The sequence below is a fragment of the Harmonia axyridis genome, chromosome 7 (assembly GCF_914767665.1).
Source record: "Harmonia axyridis chromosome 7, icHarAxyr1.1, whole genome shotgun sequence".
NCBI classification, from domain to species: Eukaryota; Metazoa; Arthropoda; class Insecta; order Coleoptera; family Coccinellidae; genus Harmonia; species Harmonia axyridis.
In genome coordinates this window covers 36,010,224-36,033,640 of record NC_059507.1, presented here as the reverse complement: position 1 = coordinate 36,033,640, position 23,417 = coordinate 36,010,224, and the positions used below count along the sequence as shown (strand labels likewise).

At 36.0% G+C, this 23,417-nt stretch overlaps 2 protein-coding genes across 7 annotated transcripts in view; one reads left to right on the top strand and one right to left on the bottom strand.

Moving 5' to 3' along the window:
• The window catches only part of LOC123685012 (guanylate cyclase soluble subunit beta-1), a 73,776-nt gene that overhangs the window by 16,498 nt on the left and 33,861 nt on the right, over positions 1 to 23,417 (top strand). Inside the window, exon 1 of one of the 3 annotated variants that reach the window (XM_045624562.1) lies at positions 13,569 to 13,672. The exons of 1 other annotated variant lie outside the window; for it this stretch is intronic. The gene's annotated coding sequence lies outside the window, so the exon portion shown is untranslated. Of the gene's footprint in view, positions 1 to 13,568; positions 13,673 to 23,417 lie in introns of those variants that run through there. One more of the 3 variants, XM_045624564.1, reaches the window with a different exon arrangement.
• LOC123685010 (head-specific guanylate cyclase) overlaps positions 1 to 23,417 on the bottom strand; it is a 146,091-nt gene that overhangs the window by 114,918 nt on the left and 7,756 nt on the right. Inside the window, exons 1-3 of one of the 4 annotated variants that reach the window (XM_045624559.1) lie at positions 9,360 to 9,500; positions 9,101 to 9,262; positions 3,010 to 3,321 (exon numbers count right to left, since the gene is read on the bottom strand). In XM_045624559.1, coding sequence (XP_045480515.1) covers positions 3,010 to 3,210 — 201 coding nt within the window. In that variant the 5' untranslated portion in view covers positions 3,211 to 3,321; positions 9,101 to 9,262; positions 9,360 to 9,500. Of the gene's footprint in view, positions 1 to 3,009; positions 3,322 to 9,100; positions 9,263 to 9,359; positions 9,501 to 13,326; positions 13,466 to 23,417 lie in introns of those variants that run through there. The other 3 variants (XM_045624560.1, XM_045624561.1, XM_045624558.1) reach the window with 3 other exon arrangements.

Genomic DNA, 23,417 nt, shown 5'->3' with positions numbered 1-23,417 from the left:
CTAATTTCACATTTTGAACCTGTAAATTGGCCTCCAAGATCTGTGATTTAACACAACTAGACTACTTTCTGTGGGGCTATGTAAAGTCATTGGTCTATGCGGATAAGCCACAAATCCTTGACCATTTGGAAGACAACATTCGCCGTGTTATTGCCTATATACGGCCACAAATGTTGGAAAAAGTCATCGAAAATTGGACGTCCAGATTGCACTACATCCGAGCCAGCCGTGGCGGTCATATGCCAGAAATAATATTTAAAATGTAATGCCACAAGATTATCTTGCGGTTAAATAAAATTCATGTCAATCGAATAATCCATCGTTGTTTTATTGCAATTTAAAGTTCTATAGCTCTAAAAAAAAACACCCTTTACGGATGACATAACTGGGTCACCTGCTTTCTGCTAAAGCCACAATCTAAATATTATAGTAGCTATTTCTACTTGACCCTAATGTTTGACACATGTAGGTATAGCATTGAGACATGAAATACCATGGCATGTCCTTTCAGCTAGCACAACTCCTTTGTCTGGTTTCCGGAATGATCAGTATTTAAGGGAACCATGGTACCATACCTCCTCTTCAATTTCATCATTTTTCTATCTTCCATCTTTTTGTTATCTTTTTGATATCACTGAGCAAAATTCTGAAAAGCATCTATTGATTCGGACAAAATGAAAGTTATTTCGTACCCTTCGTAAATTCCATCTGAATAGAAATAAAGGAGTTCTCGAAGTCTTTCGTGAGATACTTTCCAGCTGAAGCTGCTGAAACAACAAGCAGTTCCGATTGTTTGGTGCTTGAGATTTCCATTAATTATTGCAAGGAAGCGGACCGTCACTTTTCAATCGATACTTTGTAATTTCATCAGATCTCGGAGATGACGAGATGAGATCGAGGGGAGGGGGCTTCGTGCTTTGATATCGCCCGATGAAGGGAAGAAACTTTGAGTTCGATCGGTCTTTGTTTTCAGTTCCGGTGCCATTTACGGAGGCATTGGCCCAGTTTTGACTCGATGGGGATGGTTTTTGAATGGGAAAAATGTTATGGAAGCAGAGACAGAGAAATCGATTCAAAACTTTTCCTATACAGTTGCACATTAATTAGAGTCATTAGTAGCGGCGTGAATTCATTTATACAAGCTGTGCCTATGTGACTATTCTGGAGAACTGAAAACACACTGCTGAAATTCGTTGACCAAAAACTTTCCTAATTTTTAATCGATTTCAATAGTTTCTAAGCCAAATCGAAGATAAATTCTTTGCTATTAAAACAATCTCCAGAATATTTATACACTGCGCAAAAAAATTAACGCACATTATGGAAATCTCAAATTTATTCTACAACTGAATGTGTTCTCAATGATAATTATTTTTATCAGAATTATGCATGCATATGTTATCCAAATTCAACGTTTCTCTTCAATACAGATGTTTTTTCCAAGCAGGAATAAAAAAGATGAGATTATCAGATTTTGAATGTATTGGCTCCATTCTGAAATCAGTTGTTCTCGATCAATTCTAGTGATCAATCGTTTTTCTTTCGTTTGATTTTCTACACTCGATCGCTATGCAACGCGAAACACGCAATTTGACCCAAGAGGAATGTGCCCAAGCGGTAGTTTTGCGAGAAAAAGGGTGGACATACACAAGAATTGCAGAAAGGTTTGGAGTTTCCCGTACAAGTGTGTCCAGAATGTTGCAGCGATTCTGGGAGACAGTTATGAATGTCCGAACACCAGGACAGGGTAGACCACGGGTAACAACTGCCATTCAAGAACGTTACTTGAGAGCCTCAGAGAATATGATTTAAGGCCTCGTGTCGCGGCAAGAGGCCCAGCTCTTACCCCAGCCCATCGAAGGGCGCGTTTGGATTTTGCGAGAGAGCATATCCATTGGGAAGAGGCTGATTGGGAAAGAGTTCTCTTCACAGATGAGTCTAGATTCGGCCTCTACCTTTGTGATCGACGTTCCCTTGTATACAGACGTCCACATGAAAGATATGCTCTGTGTAATTTCCTGAATACTACTGGTTTCGGGGGAGGATCGATTATGGTATGGGTTGGAATATCTTTGACTGCTCGCACAGACCTAGTGGCCGTTGATAATGGAGCTATGAATGCTGATAGGTATATAAGGAACATTCTTGAAGAGCATGTAGTGCCATTTGCCCCATACATTGGTGAAAATTTCATTTTTATGGACGATAATGCCAGACCCCATCGTGCGCGCATCGTTCAGGAGTACCTTGAAGAGGTTGAAGTCTCTCGAATGGAATGGCCAGCAAGAAGTCCAGATATCAATTCGATTGAGCAGGTTTGGGACAACCTCAATAGAAGGCTGAGAAGTTCAGAAAATCATCCAGCTACTCTTAATGACTTAGGAATCCAACTCAGAGAAATCTGGGAAGGATTAGATCAGAACATTTTAAGATCACTCATTTTGAGTATGAACCGTCGTTGCCGAGCTGTAATTAACGCAAGGGGTGGAAATACCAAGTATTAAATCACTTATCAGCATTACAGTATTTTGAAAATTGTTTATTTCTCTTTTTTTACATAATATTCGGTGAAATCCTGAAATTTTCTTCCATTTAATGTGTCTTGTTTCGTTCAAAACCTTCCCGAGAGAACATAAAAATAAGTTATAAAGTCAATGTAGAGTTAACTTTCATCAAAATTGAGATTTTCAGAATATGCGTAATTTTTTTTGTGCAGTGTTCTTATAGATTTTATTTGGTTTTTTAGTTTGTTGGAGTGGACATATCCTATACATATGTATATATCAAAAAGGATTTAATAAACATCATAATTATTAATATTGTTGTCGGTTGCTCAAAATTCTAAAATAACAGTGATTGTTACGAAATGATAGAGCGATATGTTCGCTCAATAAACACACAATTCTCTCCTCAATCGAAGATAAATACGCCAAACGTAAGCGAAATAGCCTAGTGATTTATTCATATATTATCTTAGACAGGGTAAGGGGAAAACCTTTTGATCCTTACCGGCGGCGAAGTCAACAGCAGGATGGCCGCGTTCAGATGTTTCAGGTTCAGCGTGTTCCTGTCCTCGTCCTCCGACTCCTGGTCGCCCTGGGGGATCTGGATCGACGCTTGTCTAGCCGTCAGGGACCTCTTCACGGACGCCGAGCCGTCGGCGGAGGAGGCATGCGTCGAGGGGCGTCGGAACGGGCACGAAGATGCCATGGTGCGACCCCCACGTGACCGTATCACGTTTACGGTCTCATTTATATTTCATGGCATGGATCTTGGGATCTTCTGTGTGACGGGACGACGAAAGCATGTGTGCGTTCGTTCCTGCAATGGAAAAGTGTGCGTTATTGCCGGATTCCTGCCTGGAGGGTGGGGGTTGCTTTTTTTCGGGAGGGTTTGGATGAGATGGGGTGTATGATGAAGTGGTATGAGGGAGATTGAGTTGTTGAGATGATGTGGTCATTAGCAATTCAGCAGAAAAAGTTTTTATGAGAGAAGCTATAATCATAGCTATCAAAAAGATGTATTTCATTTGGCGTATATTAGTTCCTTTTATGTTTTTCAAAAAGTAATGAGTATCTCCAAAAGAACTTGATCTTGAAACATAGAAAATTCCTACTGAGTATCTTCAAAAAAAATTATCTTATCGAGGATTTGTTTATTGTTTCGTACAGTTAATGTATAATATTTGACCCATCGAAAATTATATGGGGAGTCGTAATGATATTATAATGTATAAAACATCTTAACATTTGAAGTCAGGCAAACAAACGAACAAACAGTGCATGAATAAAACAGTATACATATACAATTTCTACTCAACACCTAAATTTGGAAATTTAGTGGATACGAAAACGAACAAAATCATGATTTTAACCTACAGAGTGATCCAATATTCACGAAAAAAGAAAAAGTCTAAAATTTTCCTAGTCCGGATCTGATTTATTCGATTTCAGAAATATTGAAGGAAGGCGATAGTAAAGGGTGACAAAACTTCAAAAATTGAAATTATTCAGTGGATTAGAGTTATCGAACAAAAAAAATTAACTCATAAGGAAATGTTTATTGTTCACCCTGCATAACCGTGCCAAACACAGATTTAGAAATTTTATTATGATTTAATTCTTTACGATTACGAAAACAGAAAAATAACATAATGTTCACGTACAGGATGATCCAATATTTATGAAAATAGGAAAAGCCCGAAATTTTCCTAGTCCGGATTTGATTTACTCGATTTCAGAAATATTGAAGGTATGCGATATTAAAGGGTGACAAAACTTCAAAATTTGAAATTCTTCGGTCGATTAGTTAAAGTGTTATTGACCTGTGAAATTTCAGTCATACGACGAACTTCCCCCTGTATATCCCAAACGAAGGCACTCAGGCGATTGAAACCTCTTGATATGAGTCCTCCATGATGACCTTATTTCATGGTATCCGTTTGTCGCATTCTTCCCGGGACACCCTGTATATAAATTTATATTATATATAAATTGGCATCTTGTTATACCTAGATACTATTCAAAAGAATCTGTGAATACTAAACATAGCACAAAGAAAAGTTGGCATAGCTCATATCTAAATAAATAATAAGAATGAAAATGTTGATGATAATAATAAGTTAATGTTGATAATAATAAGTTAATGTCGTTAATGTTGATGATAATAATCAGTTAATTGAAGCAAACCCAAAATATACGATCTGTTCATACGAAATTCAGGAAAAAATGCTGTTGGTACATCACATTAGTCACTCTATCTCGAGAATACGATCAATTAATTTTGAAGGCAATCAATCAGGAAATGAAAGAAAAATTGCATTTTTCCAAAAATTGTACACGTCAATTTACGAAATTCAAGATATTGTGAGATTTGATATACCTACTGAATTTACATTTTTTCGCTTCGAGATTTCATACCCAAAAATTTCGCCAATAAAATTTTTGAATAATAATTTCGAATTCATATACCGTAATTGCTATAATAATTTTTTGGAGGGACAGCTTTATAGTACGAAGCTGGGATTTGACACAAAAACTGAGAATGAAATCTACATGACTTCACATCATTTAGTTCATTTTGTGAAATCCCATTTAATTATTCGAAATATAAGGAAAAAATAAACCAGTTTGAAGAGTGCATTGTTTTTTTAGATTTCAGGTTTTTTTTCAGTTAGAAAAATACACCATTTGATTCTTCAATTGTATATAGATAAAAAACCTGTGTAAATATCAATTCATCTAATGAACACGGATATGTGGAACTGAATTAACATTTTCATGAATCGTTGAATTCTCAATTATTCAGAGAATGTTTTTCAGGATCCAATCTTATTAGATGAAATATTCAAAGCTCATTCAAAATTCTATTATAATAAAGCTTTATGTCAGAAATTCCTGCTTTATATTGAAAAACCTTGATTCATATACTATCATGCAAAGACCAACCCTTCATCAATGCAGTGTAATATACGAGAAAAAATTCAATAAAGAATATTAGAGCAGGCAAATTTCATATGAGACCGGATACATACATTCGCAATATGCGATTTCCGTTTTTATTGAATTTTCTGTTGCTGGGTTTCCATTGAAATATTTTTTTATGTATAGAGGATGCAAATTGAAGAGATGGAAAAACACTCATATCTACACGAATTCACTTGCAAGTGGAATGCAATCTAAAATTCAGTTTCATACAGTAGTGTCACCTGGAATTCTGACAGCGCATACGTAGGAGTAAAATAAACCTTGTTCTGAAGTGGAGATCATAAATTTTGCAACTTATTAGTTCCTAATGATAGGTAGGTATATTGTAGATAATATTCTTGAGTAATAAGAAATAATCGAGCTGCTTTGCTAGTATGCTCTTTAGGTGTATACATACAGGATGTTCTTAAATTGGAAGTGAAGGGTGTTTTTTTAAAGCTATAGAACTTTAAATTGCAATAAAACAACAATGGATTATTCGATTGATATGAATTCTATTTATCCGCAAGATAATCTTGTGGCATTACATTTTACATATGATTTCTGGCATATGACCGCCACGGCTGGCTCGGATGTAGTCCAATCTGGACGTCCAATTTTCGATGACTTTTTCCAACATTTGTGGCCGTATATCGGCAATAACACGGCGAATGTTGTCTTCCAAATGGTCAAGGGTTTGTGGCTTATCTGCATAGACCAATGACTTTACATAGCCCCACAGAAAGTGGTCTAGCGGTGTTAAATCAAAAGATCTTGGAGGCCAATTCACAGGTCTAAAACGTGAAATTAGGCGGTAACCAAACGTGTCTTTCAATAAATCGATTGTGGCACGAGCTGTGTGACATGTTGCGCCGTCTTGTTGGAACCACAGCTCCTGGACATCATGGTTGTTCAATTCAGGAATGAAAAAGTTAGTAATCATGGGTCTATACCGATCACTATTGACTGTAACGTTCTGGCCATCATCGTTTTTGAAGAAGTACGGACCAATGATTCCACCAGCCCATAAAGGGCACCAAACAGTCAGTTTTTCTGGATGTAACAGTGTTTCGACATACACTTGAGGATTAGCTTCACTCCAAATGCGGCAGTTTTGTTTGTTGACGTAGCCATTTAACCAGAAGTGCACTTCATCGCTAAACAAAATAAAATAGACGTAGTGCGCGATACGTATTCCGCACAGAACCATTATTTTCGAAATGAAATTGCACTATTTGCAAGCGTTGTTCAGGCGTGAGTCTATTCATGGTGAATTGCCAAACCAACTGGGAATAAATCACTTGACAGCTGTTGAATCGGTCGCCATCTTGAACAGTAATGCTAACTTAAAGTTATATACCTCGAAAAAAAACACCTCTTACATTATTGAGAACTATTTAATAGAAATGTATTAAAGGAAAATATGCTGAAGATGTTCAATTTTTTCTACATCGGAACGGCGTCTTCTTCGAAAAAAATGCTTGAGAGATTGTTTATCACAAATTGAACAATTAATTCAAAAATGGCTTTCAGCTTGAAATATTACAGTGTTGTTCCATTTTATTTCCAAATAATAGTTCAATACCCATATTCGCGTCAGTTATAAACATACAATTCTCAAGTGCATGTCAATAAATGCGCAATATATCGACCGATATAAGAGCAGTAAGTAAAGTCCTTCAAGAAAAACTGTCACAATTATTTCATGCAGAAGACGCAACTCATTTACTACACCCTGTATAATAAATTCTGATCATAAAGAAAATTGATATTATTGTAGGTATAACTTCGTTCGATTTTGATACTTCACTAAACTGAATTCCAAAGATTTCCCCATCGGAATACATCAAATTTCGTCAGAATTTCACCATCCCTCCAGTTCAGCCATTTCTCCGATTGCCCTATATATGAAACAGGGACATAACGCAATAAAATCATTTTATAGGGACATTACGAACAAGACAACCGGTTATTTCGTATTTTACGATATATCTGGTAAAAGGTAATTAGTGAAATTGGAAAATGTCCGTGATAAAATAGCAACAGACAGGGAAAGGTCATTCAACATTAAAATAAGGACTTCATTTAGTGTTATGTCATAATTTCACAACATTCACTTTGAAGAAATAATTTTAGCAACTGGCAAAATTCGAAATGAAATGGACAACTCAAAATTCCTTTCGTTAATCAACGAATGAATCTGCCAAAATAGACTATTCAATATATAAATTCAAGGTACCAACTGTATTAACTATTGATTTAACAGCAATGAGATCCAATAATGCACACGAGTATTCAATATTTCATCAACCCGCATGTACATAACAAATCAAATCATCCCATCAAACACGAATTGTCAGCATTCATTTGTATAATAATCTATACAAATGAGAACATTTCCATGATTCCAGAAAATCACTATTTCAAACTGAACATCATTCAGCAAAAAGCAGTTTATAATGACTTCATATTGAATTGATATACATATACTAACCTACAAAGAAACTGTAACACCCAGAAAGAGCTATTCAAAGTTCAATTTTTTTTGGTAAAACATAGATAGTATAGTTACCCCAGCCCATCGAAGGGCGCGTTTGGATTTTGCGAGAGAGCATATCCATTGGGAAAGAGTTCTCTTCACAGATGAGTCTAGATTCTGCCTCTACCATTGTGATCGACGTTCCCTTGTATACGTCCAAATGAGAGATATGCTCAGTGCAATTTCCTGAATACTACTGGTTTCGGGGGAGGATCGATTATAGTATGGGGTGGAATATCTTTGACTGCTCGCACAGACCTAGTGGTCGTTGATAATGGAGCTATGAATGCTGATAGGTATATAAGGAACATTCTTGAAGAGCATGTAGTGCCATTTGACCCATACATTGGTGAAAATTTCATTTTTATGGACGATAATACCAGACCCCATCGTGCGCGCATCGTTCAGGAGTACCTTGAAGAGGTTGAAGTCTGTCGAATGCAATGGCCAGCAAGAAGTCCAGATCTCAATCCGATTGAGCAGGTTTGGGACAACCTCAATAGAAGGCTGAGAAGTTCAGAAAATCATCCAGCTACTCTTAATGACTTAGGAATCCAACTCAGAGAAATCTGGGAAGGATTAGATCAGAACATTTTAAAATCACTCATTTTGAGTATGAACCGTCGTTGCCGAGCTGTAATTAACGCAAGGGGTGGAAATACCAAGTATTAAATCACTTATCAGCATTACAGTATTTTGAAAATTGTTTATTTCTCTTCTCTCACATAAGATTCGGTGAAATCCTGAATTTTTCTTCCATTTAATGTGTCTTGTTTCGTTCAAAATCTTCCCGAGAGAACATAAAAAATAAGTTATAAAGTCAATGTATAGTTAACTTTCATTGAAATTGAGATTATCGGAATGTGCGTTAATTTTTTTGCGCAGTGTATTTCAAAAATTTACATAATTCGAAAATTTCCAGGATCGATTCAAACCTGTTAATACATTGAAATAATAAAGAATCTTCAAAGATAATTAGGAGCTCATAAGTTAATAATAAATCATGGTTACGGTCAAACGTAAAACAGATAGAAAGAAAATTGAGAGAAAGATTCTCAATTATTATGTTGAAAAAATATTTTCAATTTGGAATTACCCAATCTGTATCATAAACTCAAGCTCCGATGAACAAAAAGGAAGTATTTTTAAATCCCCTTCATTTTTCAGGAAATGAGAATCTAGCCGGATGAATTGAAGCAATCCTTGAAATAGCTTTCAATAAAAGGAATTTCCTACTATGTCGATGAGTTTTCCTTCCCTCAAATGCAAGAAATCGATAGGTAATTAGAGAATTAGAGCTTTCATTCGAATGAATAGATTATATTCAACTCGACAACGATAACGTCTTTACTCACAAAGTAGGATTTAAGAGCTTCACTTGGCTTTCTGCCATCCATTCAACGGAATCGATCTTCTAAGGTGATTGATGTCCCTGTGACTTTGAAACGTGGAGTTGAAGGACGAATTACTCCAACATCGAATCGAATGAATTTGACAGTAATGATGGGATGTAGCTGAAAACTGTCAAGTTGAGAATAATATATCGGCTGATCCATTATGCTAAATTTGTGTTGTGGTTGAGTCCTCCCCTTTTCATTCACATACAGGATAACAATGTTTTTTCTGCGTTCGGCTGCCACGCTGAGGAAGAGCCAAATTCCGAGACTCGAAGTGCCAAACAACACACCCTACAGCAGTCACGAAGATGATATCTTTGAAACAAAGGTCTCTGTATTTCCTGAAGGGGTGAAAATAGCAACATCGGAAATGGGTGGAGATTCTGTATGTAAAAAAGCCAAACATAATGGGATGAATAAAAACAAAGTAGATACAAAACCTCCAGAACCAGAAAATGATAAGTATCCGAATCAACTCGATAACAAACATTCAGAAAAACCATGGAAATCAGTGAAGAGAAACCCAATACAAAAGGCGCAAAACGAAGAGCGAACAAAACCCAAAACCAAGAAAGTAATCAACAAGCAATACAAAAATATACTATCAAAAATAGACACCGGTAGGAAAAACCGAAACAAACAAAAACCAACGGAAGAAAACTGCGAAACAACAAAACCAATCAACGAAACCGAACGCTGTAGCTTTGCTGTTCAAACCTTAAAGCGTCATCAAGACGGATCGGGTGACATAAATACAGACAACGTTCAGCGACATGTTGAACAAGAAAAACTTGAGCGGTTCAGAAGGATCAATATGAAGATAATCGAGGCTGTATCGAAAGTGGAAGAGAAAGATTCGAAAGGAGATATGTTGTCAGAATCAGACGATTGCGATTCGGAGTTGGAATCCCTGGAGGAGATTCGGAAGGAGGTTTTTGAGGAGGAAACCGAAGAGGAATTGAATAAAGAAGCGGTTAAGTCATGTTTGTTCTTGAATAGAACATATCCGAATTATTTTCAACATTTGATTGTCAGGTATCAGCTCAATGTACCTACAACTGACCGGAAGGAGTTGAAGATGAGGAAGACGGATATCATAAGGATAGCTTCGGAGGGTTCAGATAAGTTGGGAAGGTTGGAAAATATGTATAAACAAACTGTTGTTAAGAATCCTGTCTCTATATTCTATGATGAATCGTCATTCTGTCACTGACGCGTAATTTTATATATAGTTTTTTCTATGATCGTCCAAACATAAATTTTACACTGCAAACTCTGCTGAAGTTTTTACTGTTTTATGGAATTCTATTTTACTACGATTTAAGGGAGAAATTTGCCCTTTGAAATAATTTGTAGTTATAGTAGTTGAGGGTGATTCATTTCGAGGTGGCAGCACAATCTTTACTTACTAATTTACTGAAAATTCTACAAATGGTACAGAGTATTTTGTATATGAATTCTGATACAAAAACCGGCAATAAGAATCTGAAAGAAAGATTGAAGATTATAACGGGTGTTTTTTTCGAGGTATATAACTTTAAAGTGGCATTTCTGTTCAAGATGGCGACCGATTTAACAGCTGTCAAGTGATTTATTATCAGTTTGATTTGGCAATTCATCATGAATAGACTCACGCCTGAACAACGCTTATAAATAGTGCAATTTCATTTCGAAAATAATGGTTCTGTGCGGAATACGTATGGCGCACTACGTCCATTTTATTTTGTTTAGCGATGAAGCGCACTTCTGGTTGAATGGCTACGTCAATAAACAAAACTGCCGCATTTGGAGTGCAGCTAATCCTCAAGTGTCGAAAAACCTTTACATCCAGAAAAACTGACTGTTTGGTGCGCTTTATGGGCTGGTGGAATCATTGGTCCGTACTTCTTCAAAAACGATGATGGCCAGAACGTTACAGTCAATGGTGATCGGTATAGAGCCATGATTACTAACTTTTCCATTCCTGAATTGAACAACCATGATGTCCAGGAGCTGTGGTTCCAACAAGACGGCGCAACATGTCACACAGCTCGTGCCACAATCGATTTATTGAAAGACACGTTTGGTGACCGCCTAATTTCACGTTTTGGACCTGTGAATTGGCCTCCAAGATCTTGTGATTTAACACCGCTAGACTACTTTCTGTGGGGCTATGTAAAATCATTGGTCTATGTGGATAAGCCACAAACCCTTGACCATTTGGAAGACAACATTCATGTCAATCGAATAATCCATCGTTGTTTTATTGCAATTTAAAATTCTATAGCTCTAAAAAAACACCCTTTATATCAGAAATTCAGACAACAAATTTCAAGCGCGCAAACGACGTGAAACAACGGATGACACAATGAGAGCAATAGTTGTCAAACCTTGGATTTCAGCAGATAATATGATAATAATAATAATGAATATGCTGCATACTATAAATCCGACAATTAGGAAAAATATCGGATTCCAAGTATTCAAATTTGCAATATTCAATTGAGAATCACCCAAATAATTATATGTCATTCAATATATTATACATATACATTCATAATGATATAGTAAAATTTGGATTTGAAAATATATCACAATTCGACAACGTAATCTAACCCTGTTGGGAACATGTAAAAATTGCGTAGACTCCTAGACTCCCTCTATCTATGTTTATTTATTACTCCGTGGTGCTAATAAATGAGACTTCATGTTGACATGTTACATTAAAATTAGTGAACATAGATATTCATATAAGGATATTCAAATCAGATGACAATTTGGCACATAACATTAATGAAGTGAAGACCATCAAAATGAATATTTCCCTCCTGTCAAAAATTCTATGTTTATGGAGAACAATTATCGAAAATTACAGCGATAATTGCACTGTAGGAAGCGAAACAGCACTACGATAATTGCACTGTTCATAGATGCATAGTTTCTATGCATCTTACACAGTTCGAATCTATGGCAATTCCATTCTACATCAGTTTGACAAGTGATGTAACAGTTTATTCGGGAAATATTCCCCTGAATTACACTCGTGCATCAAAATGACCGGATAATTTCGCATTCCAGCGTGTTTTCTTTGAAAAACTGCATTCAGTCATTTTCATTTTTGGAGAAAGATCCCGACATCGAAGGTGAAATATAAGAATAATGATATAAGAATGAAATAGGAACCAATTTCGAACATTAAACATCTAACTTCAAACCTCAATCCCAAAACGAAAAATCTTGAACATTTTTTCATTATGCCTTATACTTTATAAACTACTGTTTACACATTGCACATTAGGCATCACAATTCAACGTATAGTCCCTTATTACATTAGACACCTCAAACATTAAACCTCAAATATCAAACCTCAAACTTGAGGTTTATGCATTATTGTAGAATAAACGTTAAACATGAATATTAATCCACAGATAATACCTTGAAAATTTATCATAAAATCCTTGAACATTGAATATGAAATCTTCATGCTTGGCTTGATCATCGAACATAATATCTAAAACTTTTAACATTTAACTTTAACAATGAACATTTGAATTTGACCTTAAACAATGAACATTCAAAATAAGACAACATACATTGAACAATAAACTAAACCGCAAACATTGAACACTCAGTATTGGATCGAAAACCTTCATTCAACATATTATCACATTAGCCAAACGGATATGTTGTCACAGAAATGAACTCATGCAGTTTTTATGACAACACGCTGTTATGCAAAATTATCGGTAATTTTGATGCACTTGTGCAATTACTTGCGAAAACATTATTCCTATATTTTCTCATTTTTTGAATCATTCAATAACTGAACGAACGTGCAAGAGCTTGATAGAGTTTTCTGGAAACCTTATATCGAATACCTGTCGGATTCTATATTTCTGTACACGACAGAATATCTGATGGAATCAATAAACTTTGAACACTCACCTGACTGATCAAATTTCAACTGAAAAACGCAGACAACCGTTCTCAAACCAATAATAATAGAAATATCATCGGTATTGCGAATTCCACCGCACATATTAAGAAGTTAAGCCATAAAGGAATACATTATAACCTGATAATAGACCGTCTTGCACCATTTAAGGCTTCTATATATCGCGTTTTGTTACCTTAGTGTCTTTGTTACGCGTTTCCTATTTATAGTTAGGTTAAATAATGAGCGAAACCAAGTCTGGCCTATATATTCAGTATTCGGTATTCCGCAGTGAGGCTCTTGTTAATTTCTTGATTGCGTTTGAAGTTGCACCTTTATATGTAGATTCGATTCTAGGTGAGTCGTTCGGCATTATGTAAATTGCACGGTTAATGCATGAATATTAGGCATATTGTTGCTCGGGGTGACGGTGTGAATATATACTGAGGTGGAGGAGAAGATCTAGGAAAATTGAATATGAAAATGGAGGGGTTGGGAATTCGTGTAGGTTTGTTACGGTGTTGGAAGGGAATTCGAAAGTTTTACAAATATTCTTATCGTATAGTATATCCAAAGTCACTTGAACTAGTCTATTGGCCAGAGATAATTGCAAAACAGTCATAAACCATAGGCGCACACTTTTCAAACCTATGAGTTGAAAATAATATTTTTGCGTTTGTATGGGACTCAGATGTCGATTCTTTCAGAAAATTTGTGACGTGAGTAGCTTTCGCTGTTACATCAAAAATGATACTTATGTCATTCTACGGTGTTATAGTTTGATTATTCTTTATTCTCGACCTGTAATATACTATCAAGGAACGTTATAAACGATGATGAACTGATCGTTGCATAGAATTATAGGGCACGATGTTTGAGATTAATTCGGAAATGTTCTGTCTGAAGATAAGACAAACTAGGGTAGAATAGGTGCATGACCTTGAGATCCTTGAGTGACATCAAGTCACTAAAATGTTTTTTGGAAAAAACCTATATTTTTTATTCATTCAGTCAATTTTACGTAGGTATAAAGAGAGAGAGAGATATCGAGGAAAACTTGAACTAAGGAAAACTGCAATTTCTCATTGAATGGAGTAGTCTATGACTTCCAGAAAACATGAAAAGAAACTAAAAAGTCGAAATTTCATGAATTGTAATGAATTATTCGTTAAGATGGTTGAAAATTTATAAACCGATAAAATTTTAAAAAACGAATAATTAATGACATTTCATGAAATGTTAAATTTAGTTATCCAAATTTCGATTTTAGTTTCTATGTTTTCCGGAAGTCATAGACCGAGTCATAGACTACTCCACTCAGTTAGAAATTATAGTATTTCCTCAGTTCAAGATTTTCCTCGATAACTCTTAAATTTTTCGTATTCAGAATCAGAATAAATATTCAAAGATATATGTAACCTATTATCAAAACTGTCCTGACTGATGGCAGGAAATGGTGAAATATTTCTATTTTATATAAAATACTTGATTGATTTTTCGATCTGGCTACGTAGCTGCTAATTTGACGTACTAAGAGCCTCAACATCATATGCCTATTCTACATGATTTCTCAAACCAGTAATAACATTGCTAAAATCAGAAAATATAATGAAAATTTTGTTGGTTAATCTCATTTTAATCAATTCTTCCTTCAGTGGAATGAAGATATTTAGTATGCGAAATCATTTTCTTCAGAACCCGTCATATATCAATTCTGACTTTGAAAGTAATTGGAGGAATAGATTTGATTGAGAAATATTCATCCTTTTTTACATGAGCTATAGAATTTTGCCGAACATCATAGTCGAAATTATTAAAAGCATCAGTCACACAACGAACTGAAACTACGTAAAAATGCATTTCAATAATACCCCTATGGACCACACTGGTCTATGCGAATTATTAGAAAGTAATTGCGAAGTGATAGATGCAGCCAATGAGTGTAACCAAAAACGCTCTCAATGTGGAAAGGGGAATACGAGGGGAAATATTCAGCCAATAAGATCAATCTAATCGGGACATTCTCGTTTCCAAGACGATTTGCTATATAGGATAGGAATATTTTCATAAATTCCAAAGGAACTTGACCGGCGTCTCAATTCTTCGAATGTTCTCTCTCCAAAATGATCGTGTTCACGGTCAGATAGCCGGCCCAACTAAAAACTAACATTCTGGTGAAATAATAAGCGAATAGATGCACGCAAAAACGGAATATTTAACAAGGGCCCCGCTTCGATGTAGATCGATTTCATGCCAACGGGTCAGACAGTAATCGAAAAACTCGTGTTTATGTCTGTAGTGAACATGTTTTATCAAAGTGCCTCGCTAGGAAACAAATTAATTGAAGCACCATCCGTCAAATCGTCAACACTCCAACGTTGACGTTTGTTTGATTGATCGTCCTCATGTAAACAGGTCGGAAAACTCATTTCAGTTTTCTATTATTGCGGGGATTTCTATCATTGAATTGGAAATAGGGGAGAGGATGCTACTGGAAAAAATATGTAGTCAAAGATTCCAGGGCTGCCAGACGTTACTTATATTCTGGTTGGATTTAGTCCGTACCTGTTAGACTGGACAGCAGGTCAATTCATATAGGTAGTAAGTATGTAAGTATGTGAAGGGTTTCCTCTATTTCAGTATTTTCAGTAATGATTTCATTACAGTAGGTACAAAAACCAGTGCTGTAATGAACCCATTACAGCCTACAGCATAGTTTTCAGTTAAATTTTTCCTTTTGTGGTTGCCTACACTAACTTCCGATCCTATCAAATTTCAACCGACTCTTAATTCTGGTGGTTTTAAGTCGATTTCGTCAGACATAATTCACGAATTTAATGCGTAATTATAAATTATTTCATTATTCGAAACGAACGATTCAAATTCAAATTGCGTAATCTGTCAATTTTCAAAACAGTCATACCAACTGCCAAAATACAATACAAAAGTCACTAAGATATGTAATCTGAATTTTTCATTGAATTTCGACAATAAATCACAAAATTTGGCTGAAATAAAAAAAACATAATCTAATACACGTTGCAGATGGCAATTTCAACACTCATGCAACTTGTTTTAGAATATAGTATTCCAGTAATAGGTTTCGATTTGATTTAAAAAAAACGAGTATATTTAAAAAAATCAATGAATTTATGCCCCACATTTGCGGCTACATATCCTCGATAACTTCACGAATTTCATCTTCAAAGTCTTAAATAGATGGTGGAGCATTGGCATAGACCTTATCTTTTACGTGGCTCTTAGAAAGAAGTCTAAATGTGTTAAATCACAAGATATTGATGGCCAATCAATCAGCACATCATCAAGAAATAAAACTTTTCTCACCAGATTGTGATTGATTCTTTTCTTATATAAACGCCGTCCACACCAATATCTTCAAAATCCGGCCATAAAAAATTAATAATCATGGTATTTGGGCTATAGCAGCAATATTTATAGTTGTTTTTCAGCGACGTACACGGTGTCGATTCTTCATATCACTAACTTGTCCCGACAGATAAAATTTAAAGATTTCAAAATTAGTTTCACTATAGCTGGCTATGGAGGTGCTTTACGACAACCCAAAAATGTTTTAGTTAATAATCACAATATATTGTTGGAGCGTGTATAGTTTCATTTTTAGTACTGACGTAATTTTTACTTATCATAGTCAAAGAATGACAGATTAAAAATTGACAGATGTCCAAATAGCGGGCTATTCAAAAATACAACAGTCAACCGTTTTATTTTTGATCTTCATTTTTCACATTGTGACTTGTTGTTTTACCATATGACTATGGAACCTTGAAAATCAATCTTTGGTTTAATAATGGTGAATACGCCGAAACATGTAATCAGATGATTTACTATACAAGGTTCCACCAACAGAAGTGTTTTATAGACTTTTCCTCCAGTTTTATACTCAACACTTCAAAATGGGATTTTATGATTTTATTCAAAAGGAAATCTCTTTTTGGAAAAACTGTATGTTACATAATATCGATTATCTAGTTTTCCACAATTGTTTCAGGAATTTAGCAGGATATTATTGTCCCCTAGAGTTTTTTTTCAAGCAGTAACCTGTTTCATGAAATATGCAGGGACTTGTTTCCCAGGTAGAATTTTGTTTCAATGCACTCTATTTAGCCTGTTGAACACAAATCAATATTTCCTGCTCTGTGATAAGACATAAAAACATAGACAGCAAAACGTCATTCTTCACTTTGTTATGGTAAATACGAATACCACTCATTACGAAACATTTTGTCGTTCAGAACGTCTGGCGGCTGTAGTGTATTGCTCTAAAAGCGAGGCCTACAGTTGTTCGAGCAAAAACCCTTCGATATATTGCTGGAGTGATACTGACAAACGCGAAAAGGACTCCTCTGTGGCATTAGAAAGTCAGATGTCCCAGAAGTGCCTGAAAGCTTTCAATAGAATGAAATTTGTCGAATGGCAACTGTATCAACTTATGCTGATGAAGACTGGAATAGTTTGAGTTTGGGCACCAGCAATCCAAGATTCTAGGTTCGGACTTGTTTTCTTTTTTTAAGTGGTTTCTCATTTCATAATAAAAAATCTAACGAATATAGAAAAACGTTCTTGAGCCAATTGTAATCTCACACCGTTCTCTATGATCTAAATACCTACATCATTATATTATCTGTCACACTAACATCAACCAAGATTCTGCTAGTTGAAAATCTCCTAAACTGACGATTAGTTTCGTTGCTGATGAATTCTCTGGTTTCTGATATTCAAATCAGGTTGTTAAATTAGGAGACCTCGATAGCCACTGAATATTTTCATTATCTAAACTTCACAGATTATCATAGCTATAGGCACTTAACCTTTGATGATTTTTTAGTTTGATAAAAAATTAATATGTCATTTTATATGTTTTTGAAATGGGAGAAAAAGAGATTCTGATCATTTTATGGCCAGTTGCACCATTTCCTAAACATTGATTAAAAATTTAAACATTGATTACTTTATGATTTCTCTCGAACCATGTTTCAAATGACGTTTAATGTGGCCTAATCACTGATTACACTAAACAGGAAAATTTGGACGTTTATTTTCCCGATTAGTTTTAAACAGGGTTCTAATATCAATTTGATATTAGGTCTATGGTTCGGCGCAACTAAAACGTCGAAACATATGACTTATTACATAACCATAAACATTATTTCTCTATCGATATAATCTGATTGTGGCACATTGTGTGTGTCTGTGTTTCTTTTTGTGAAGAATTTCGAAATTTAATATGGATTGAGATTCAGATCGTGAATTATCATTTGAAGACAATTTATAATGTTAATTTATAATTTATGTCAACTTTGTCGCCACAAGAACAGAGAACATTATACTAGAAAAATGAAATTCCTGATATCTCTATGATCACCATCGATATTTTGAAATGTTGCCAAACATGTCTCCTGTTTATATAAAACATCGATTATCATCAAACGTTGCAATCGATAGAAATTATAATTATCGATTAGTATTAAACACTGATTACGTAAACAGTGTTTATTTTTTTTGAATGGTGCAATTGGCCCTCAGAAATCTTTATCGTTTACATTCAAAGAAATACAATTTTCTATTATAACTTCAAAACTAATTACAATGAAAAACGAATGATTACACCTATAGATTTCACTGAAAAAACTACATGTAGAATCTTTTTTTCATGTTTATAGTACCAGTAATGAAGAAGTTATGAGAACTTATAATTTCACGTCGTTTCCTCATAGCTTGAAAACAGTTGAATTAATGATGTTGCGATTCTCAACAAAATAATTCTCCCAAATATCGAGCCGAAAATGTGCCATTCATTTTTTTCTAGCTCAATGGGATTCTGAGGTCCCCTCACTAGACAACCAATTTGGGACACCTGATACATATAAAAAATGATGGATTTTTTCAATTGAAGCCCGAATCAACTGAATGTGACAGACGATACAAAACGCACAACCTGAAAGAGGTAAAAAAATTGTGATCAAGACAAATCCAGGACATTCCCTCCGACAGATATTTCTTTCGTATTCCCTAGCAGGCCGGAGTAATAACAAAAGAACAACACAGAATTGTTTTTGCAGCATCCTTATCAAACGCTACCTCTACACTTCCACGCTGACTCAACATCATCACAATTGGCTTACCTATTTCACGACTTTGCCGAGCCCTTCTCTCCACACACGTGCCGACTTCTCCGACCTTCCCCCAAGGGCCGAGTCGAAACAACAGAGACAATTGTCCATGTAGCGTCGACATTTCCTACGAACCTGCACGTGATCTGTTCCCCAAATTGGGGATTATTTCGGACCGATGAATCCCACCATTGACAAATTTCGGATTCCGAATGTGGATCGCTCGCAAGACGATGCGATCCCTGTATTCCGCGTTATCCTTTATTGGGATGGCGGCCATTTGGGCCAGATGGATTGGAGGCGATCGGAAATGATTTTTTTTTCGGATTGGCGGATTGATGGATGAAGGGCGACTTGTCGCATATTGATGGTAGAGTTGGGTGGGGCTGAGTTTCGTTCTCACGAAGTCTACAGAAAAATGAAGGGTAATGGTTGTCGGATTTTTGTCCCATATTGGACAATCTGGATGAGTTTATTCTTTTCAAATGTTTGTAAGATTGAGATTTGAGATATCAATAGGAAACAAACCAACAAAGCTGCGATATTATCAGGACATCTAACGGGTGTTTTTTTTCGAGGTATATAACTTTAAGTTGACATTACTGTTCAAGATGGCGACCGATTTAACAGCTGTCAAGTGTTTTCAGTTTGGTTTGGCAATTTATCATGAATAGACTCAAGCCTGAACAACGCTTGCAAATAGTGCAATTTCATTTCGAAAATAATGGTTCTGTGCGGAATACGTAACGCGCACTACGTCCATTTTATTTTGTTTAGCGATTAAGCGCACTTCTGGTTGAGTGGCTACGTCAACATACAAAACTGCCGTATTTGGAGTGAAGCTAATCCTCAAGTGTATGTCGAAACACCGTTACATCCAGTAAAACTGACTGTTTGGTGCGCTTTATGGGCTGGTGGAATCATTGGTCCGTACCTCTTCAAAAACTATGATGGCCAGAACGTTACAGTCAATGGTGATCGGTATAGAGCCATGATTACTAATTTTTTCATTCCTGAATTGAACAACCATGATGTCCAGGGGCTGTGGTTCCAACAAGACGGCGCAACATGTCACACAGCTCGTGCCACAATCGATTTATCGAAAGACACGTTTGGTGACCCCATATTTCACGTTTTGGACCTGTGAATTGGCCTCCAAGATCTTGTGATTTAACACCGCTAGACTAGACTACTTTCTGCGGGGCTATGTGAAGTCATTGGTCTATGCGGATAAGCCACAAACCCTTGACCATTTGGAAGACAACATTCGCCGTGTTATTGCCGATATACGGCCACAAATGTTGGAAAAAAGTCATCGAAAATTGGACGTTTAGATTGGACCACATCCGAGCCAGCCGTGGCGGTCATATGCCAGAAATCATATTTGAAATGTAATGCCACAAGATTATCTTGCGGATAAATAAAATTCATGTCAATCGAATAATCCATCGTTGTTTTATTGCAATTTAAAGTTCTATAGCTCTAAAAAAACACCCTTTATATATGCATATGTATGACCTTCCGTGAAATTGATACAGATTCGGAAAACTTTTCTTTTTCTTTGCTGTAGAAAATCTATTTAATTATGGTTGATCAAGGCCAATTGCGTCCTATGATTTTTAATAAAAATACTTCGGACGATCTCTAGCAGAAATAGCCTAAAAAAAACAGATTTCACAGTGCCTTCATTTCAATTATCCTAGCCGGCAACTGTTAGTTCTTGTCGCTCTAACAGCCGCGTGAAACAACAAAGGTAGTTGATGGAGAAACAGGTACTCGGAAGGATCGGAAAGAAACACTGTAGTTAAGGAAAACACAATAGAATTGCCCTGTTCTATTTACAATCGCCACGGGCGGGACGAGAGAAAAGGGATGCTGCAGTATTTGTTCTCGGATAGATTCATTATTACGGGAAAATTAGAGTTTAAACAAGGAGAAGCCCGAAGGAAACCCGAGTCTGGATGTAGATTCTAATTTAGCTCTTAATTGTATCAGTACGGATGAGCTGATGCAATTAGGGTAAAGAACTACTTTTTACGTATTTGCTTTACAGCTGCGAGATTAGAATATTGGAGGATGTACATCAGGTTTGTTGAAAAAATTCGGGAGATAAATTAATAAAGGGTGTTTTTTTTAGGGCTATAGAACTTTAAATTGCAATAAAACAACTATGGATTATTCGATTGACATGACTTTTATTTATCCGCAAGATAATATTGTGGCATTACATTTTAAATATGATTTCTGGCATATGATCGCCACGGCTGGCTCAGATGTAGTCCAATCTGTATGTCCAATTTTCGATGACTTTTTCCAACATTTGTGGCCGTATATCGGCAATAACACGGCGAATGTTGTCTTGCAAATGGTCAAAGATTTGTGGCTTATCCGCATAGACCAATGACTTTATATAGCCCCACATAAAGTAGTCTAGCGGTGTTAAATCACAAGATCTTGGAGGACAATTCACAGGTCCAAAACGTGAAATTAGGCGGTCACCAAACGTGTCTTTCAATAAATCGATTGTGGCACGAGCTATGTGACATGTTGCGCCGTCTTGTTGGAACCACAGCTCCTAGACATCATGGTTGTTCAATTCAGGATTGAAAAAGTTAGTAATCATGGCTCTATACCAATCCCCATTGACTGTAACGTTCTGGCCATCATCGTTTTTGAAGAAGTACGGACCAATGATTCCACCAGCCCATAAAGCGCACCAGTCTTTTTTTCCGGATGTAACGGTGTTTCGACATACACTTGAGGATTAGCTTCACTCCAAATGAGACAGTTTTGTTTGTTGACGTAGCCATTCAACCAGAAGTGCGCTCCATCGCTAAACAAAATAAAATGGACGTAGTGCGCGATACGTATTCCGCACAGAACCATTATTTTCGAAATAAAATTGCACTATTTGCAAGCGTTGTTCAGGCGTGAGTCTATTCATGATGAATTGTCAAACCAAACTGAGAATAAATCACTTGACAGCTGTTAAATCGGTCGCCATCTTGAACAGTAGTGCCAACTTAAAGTTATATACCTCAAAAAAAAAAACCCTTATAATGTCAGTAGTTGTGCAAAAAGTATTAAAATGAATATTACGCTACCTTTTCCCATTCATTTCATAGACAGAGACAAATTCCAGAAGAGCACAGTCGATATATTAAAATGAAGAATCATACACGCATCGTCAAGAGTCTTGGCCCCCCTAGGTTTCTCAAGAAATGAACAATCTATTCTGAAATTGAGATGAATATTTTTCTCGTTTTCAACTTCAATATATTCAATAGAAAATCTTTATTCGTTACTCTTCACTTTATGCAGGATGAGACAAAATGGGAAAAATGAGAAGAAATCTGAACTTATCGATTATTTATTTTTGATTAATTATCCATAACTGAATCCAAATTGAACTTCCCTGTATGTTGGCACAAAATTTCAACTGAATGTGACAAATTAATGAGGAGATTTTGTTCTTGTTTATGCCGTTTCACTCTGAAACTTCACGTCCTATTGCCTAGTACAAGCCAGCAATATAGCACCAACAACTTCGAAGAACCTCAGACTAAAATTTGTTGAACAACATCAGAACGTTCAGCCACTCCCAATAAATCAAGACGACTTCTCCCGTTCCTCTCAGACACGGAAAATTAATCACCACTTCTTCTTCTTCCGTATCCATCCAGTTATGAGGCAATTAATAATCCTACATGTATCACGAAATTTCCATAACCGAATTAAGATACGAAAGCATTAATGGAACGAAAACTAGAGCAAGTCCTGGCTCTATGAAGGGAGCCGAGGCCGAGGCCATTATTATGACGAGATATTCAATTCGTGTAGTTTGCATCAAAACTGTATGAACAGCTCGCATCCAGATCCCGGAATTAATCACTTACTCGGGTTTCAGGAAGAGACTTCCGGACTCGAACATGTAGATGGCACTGTGTGTT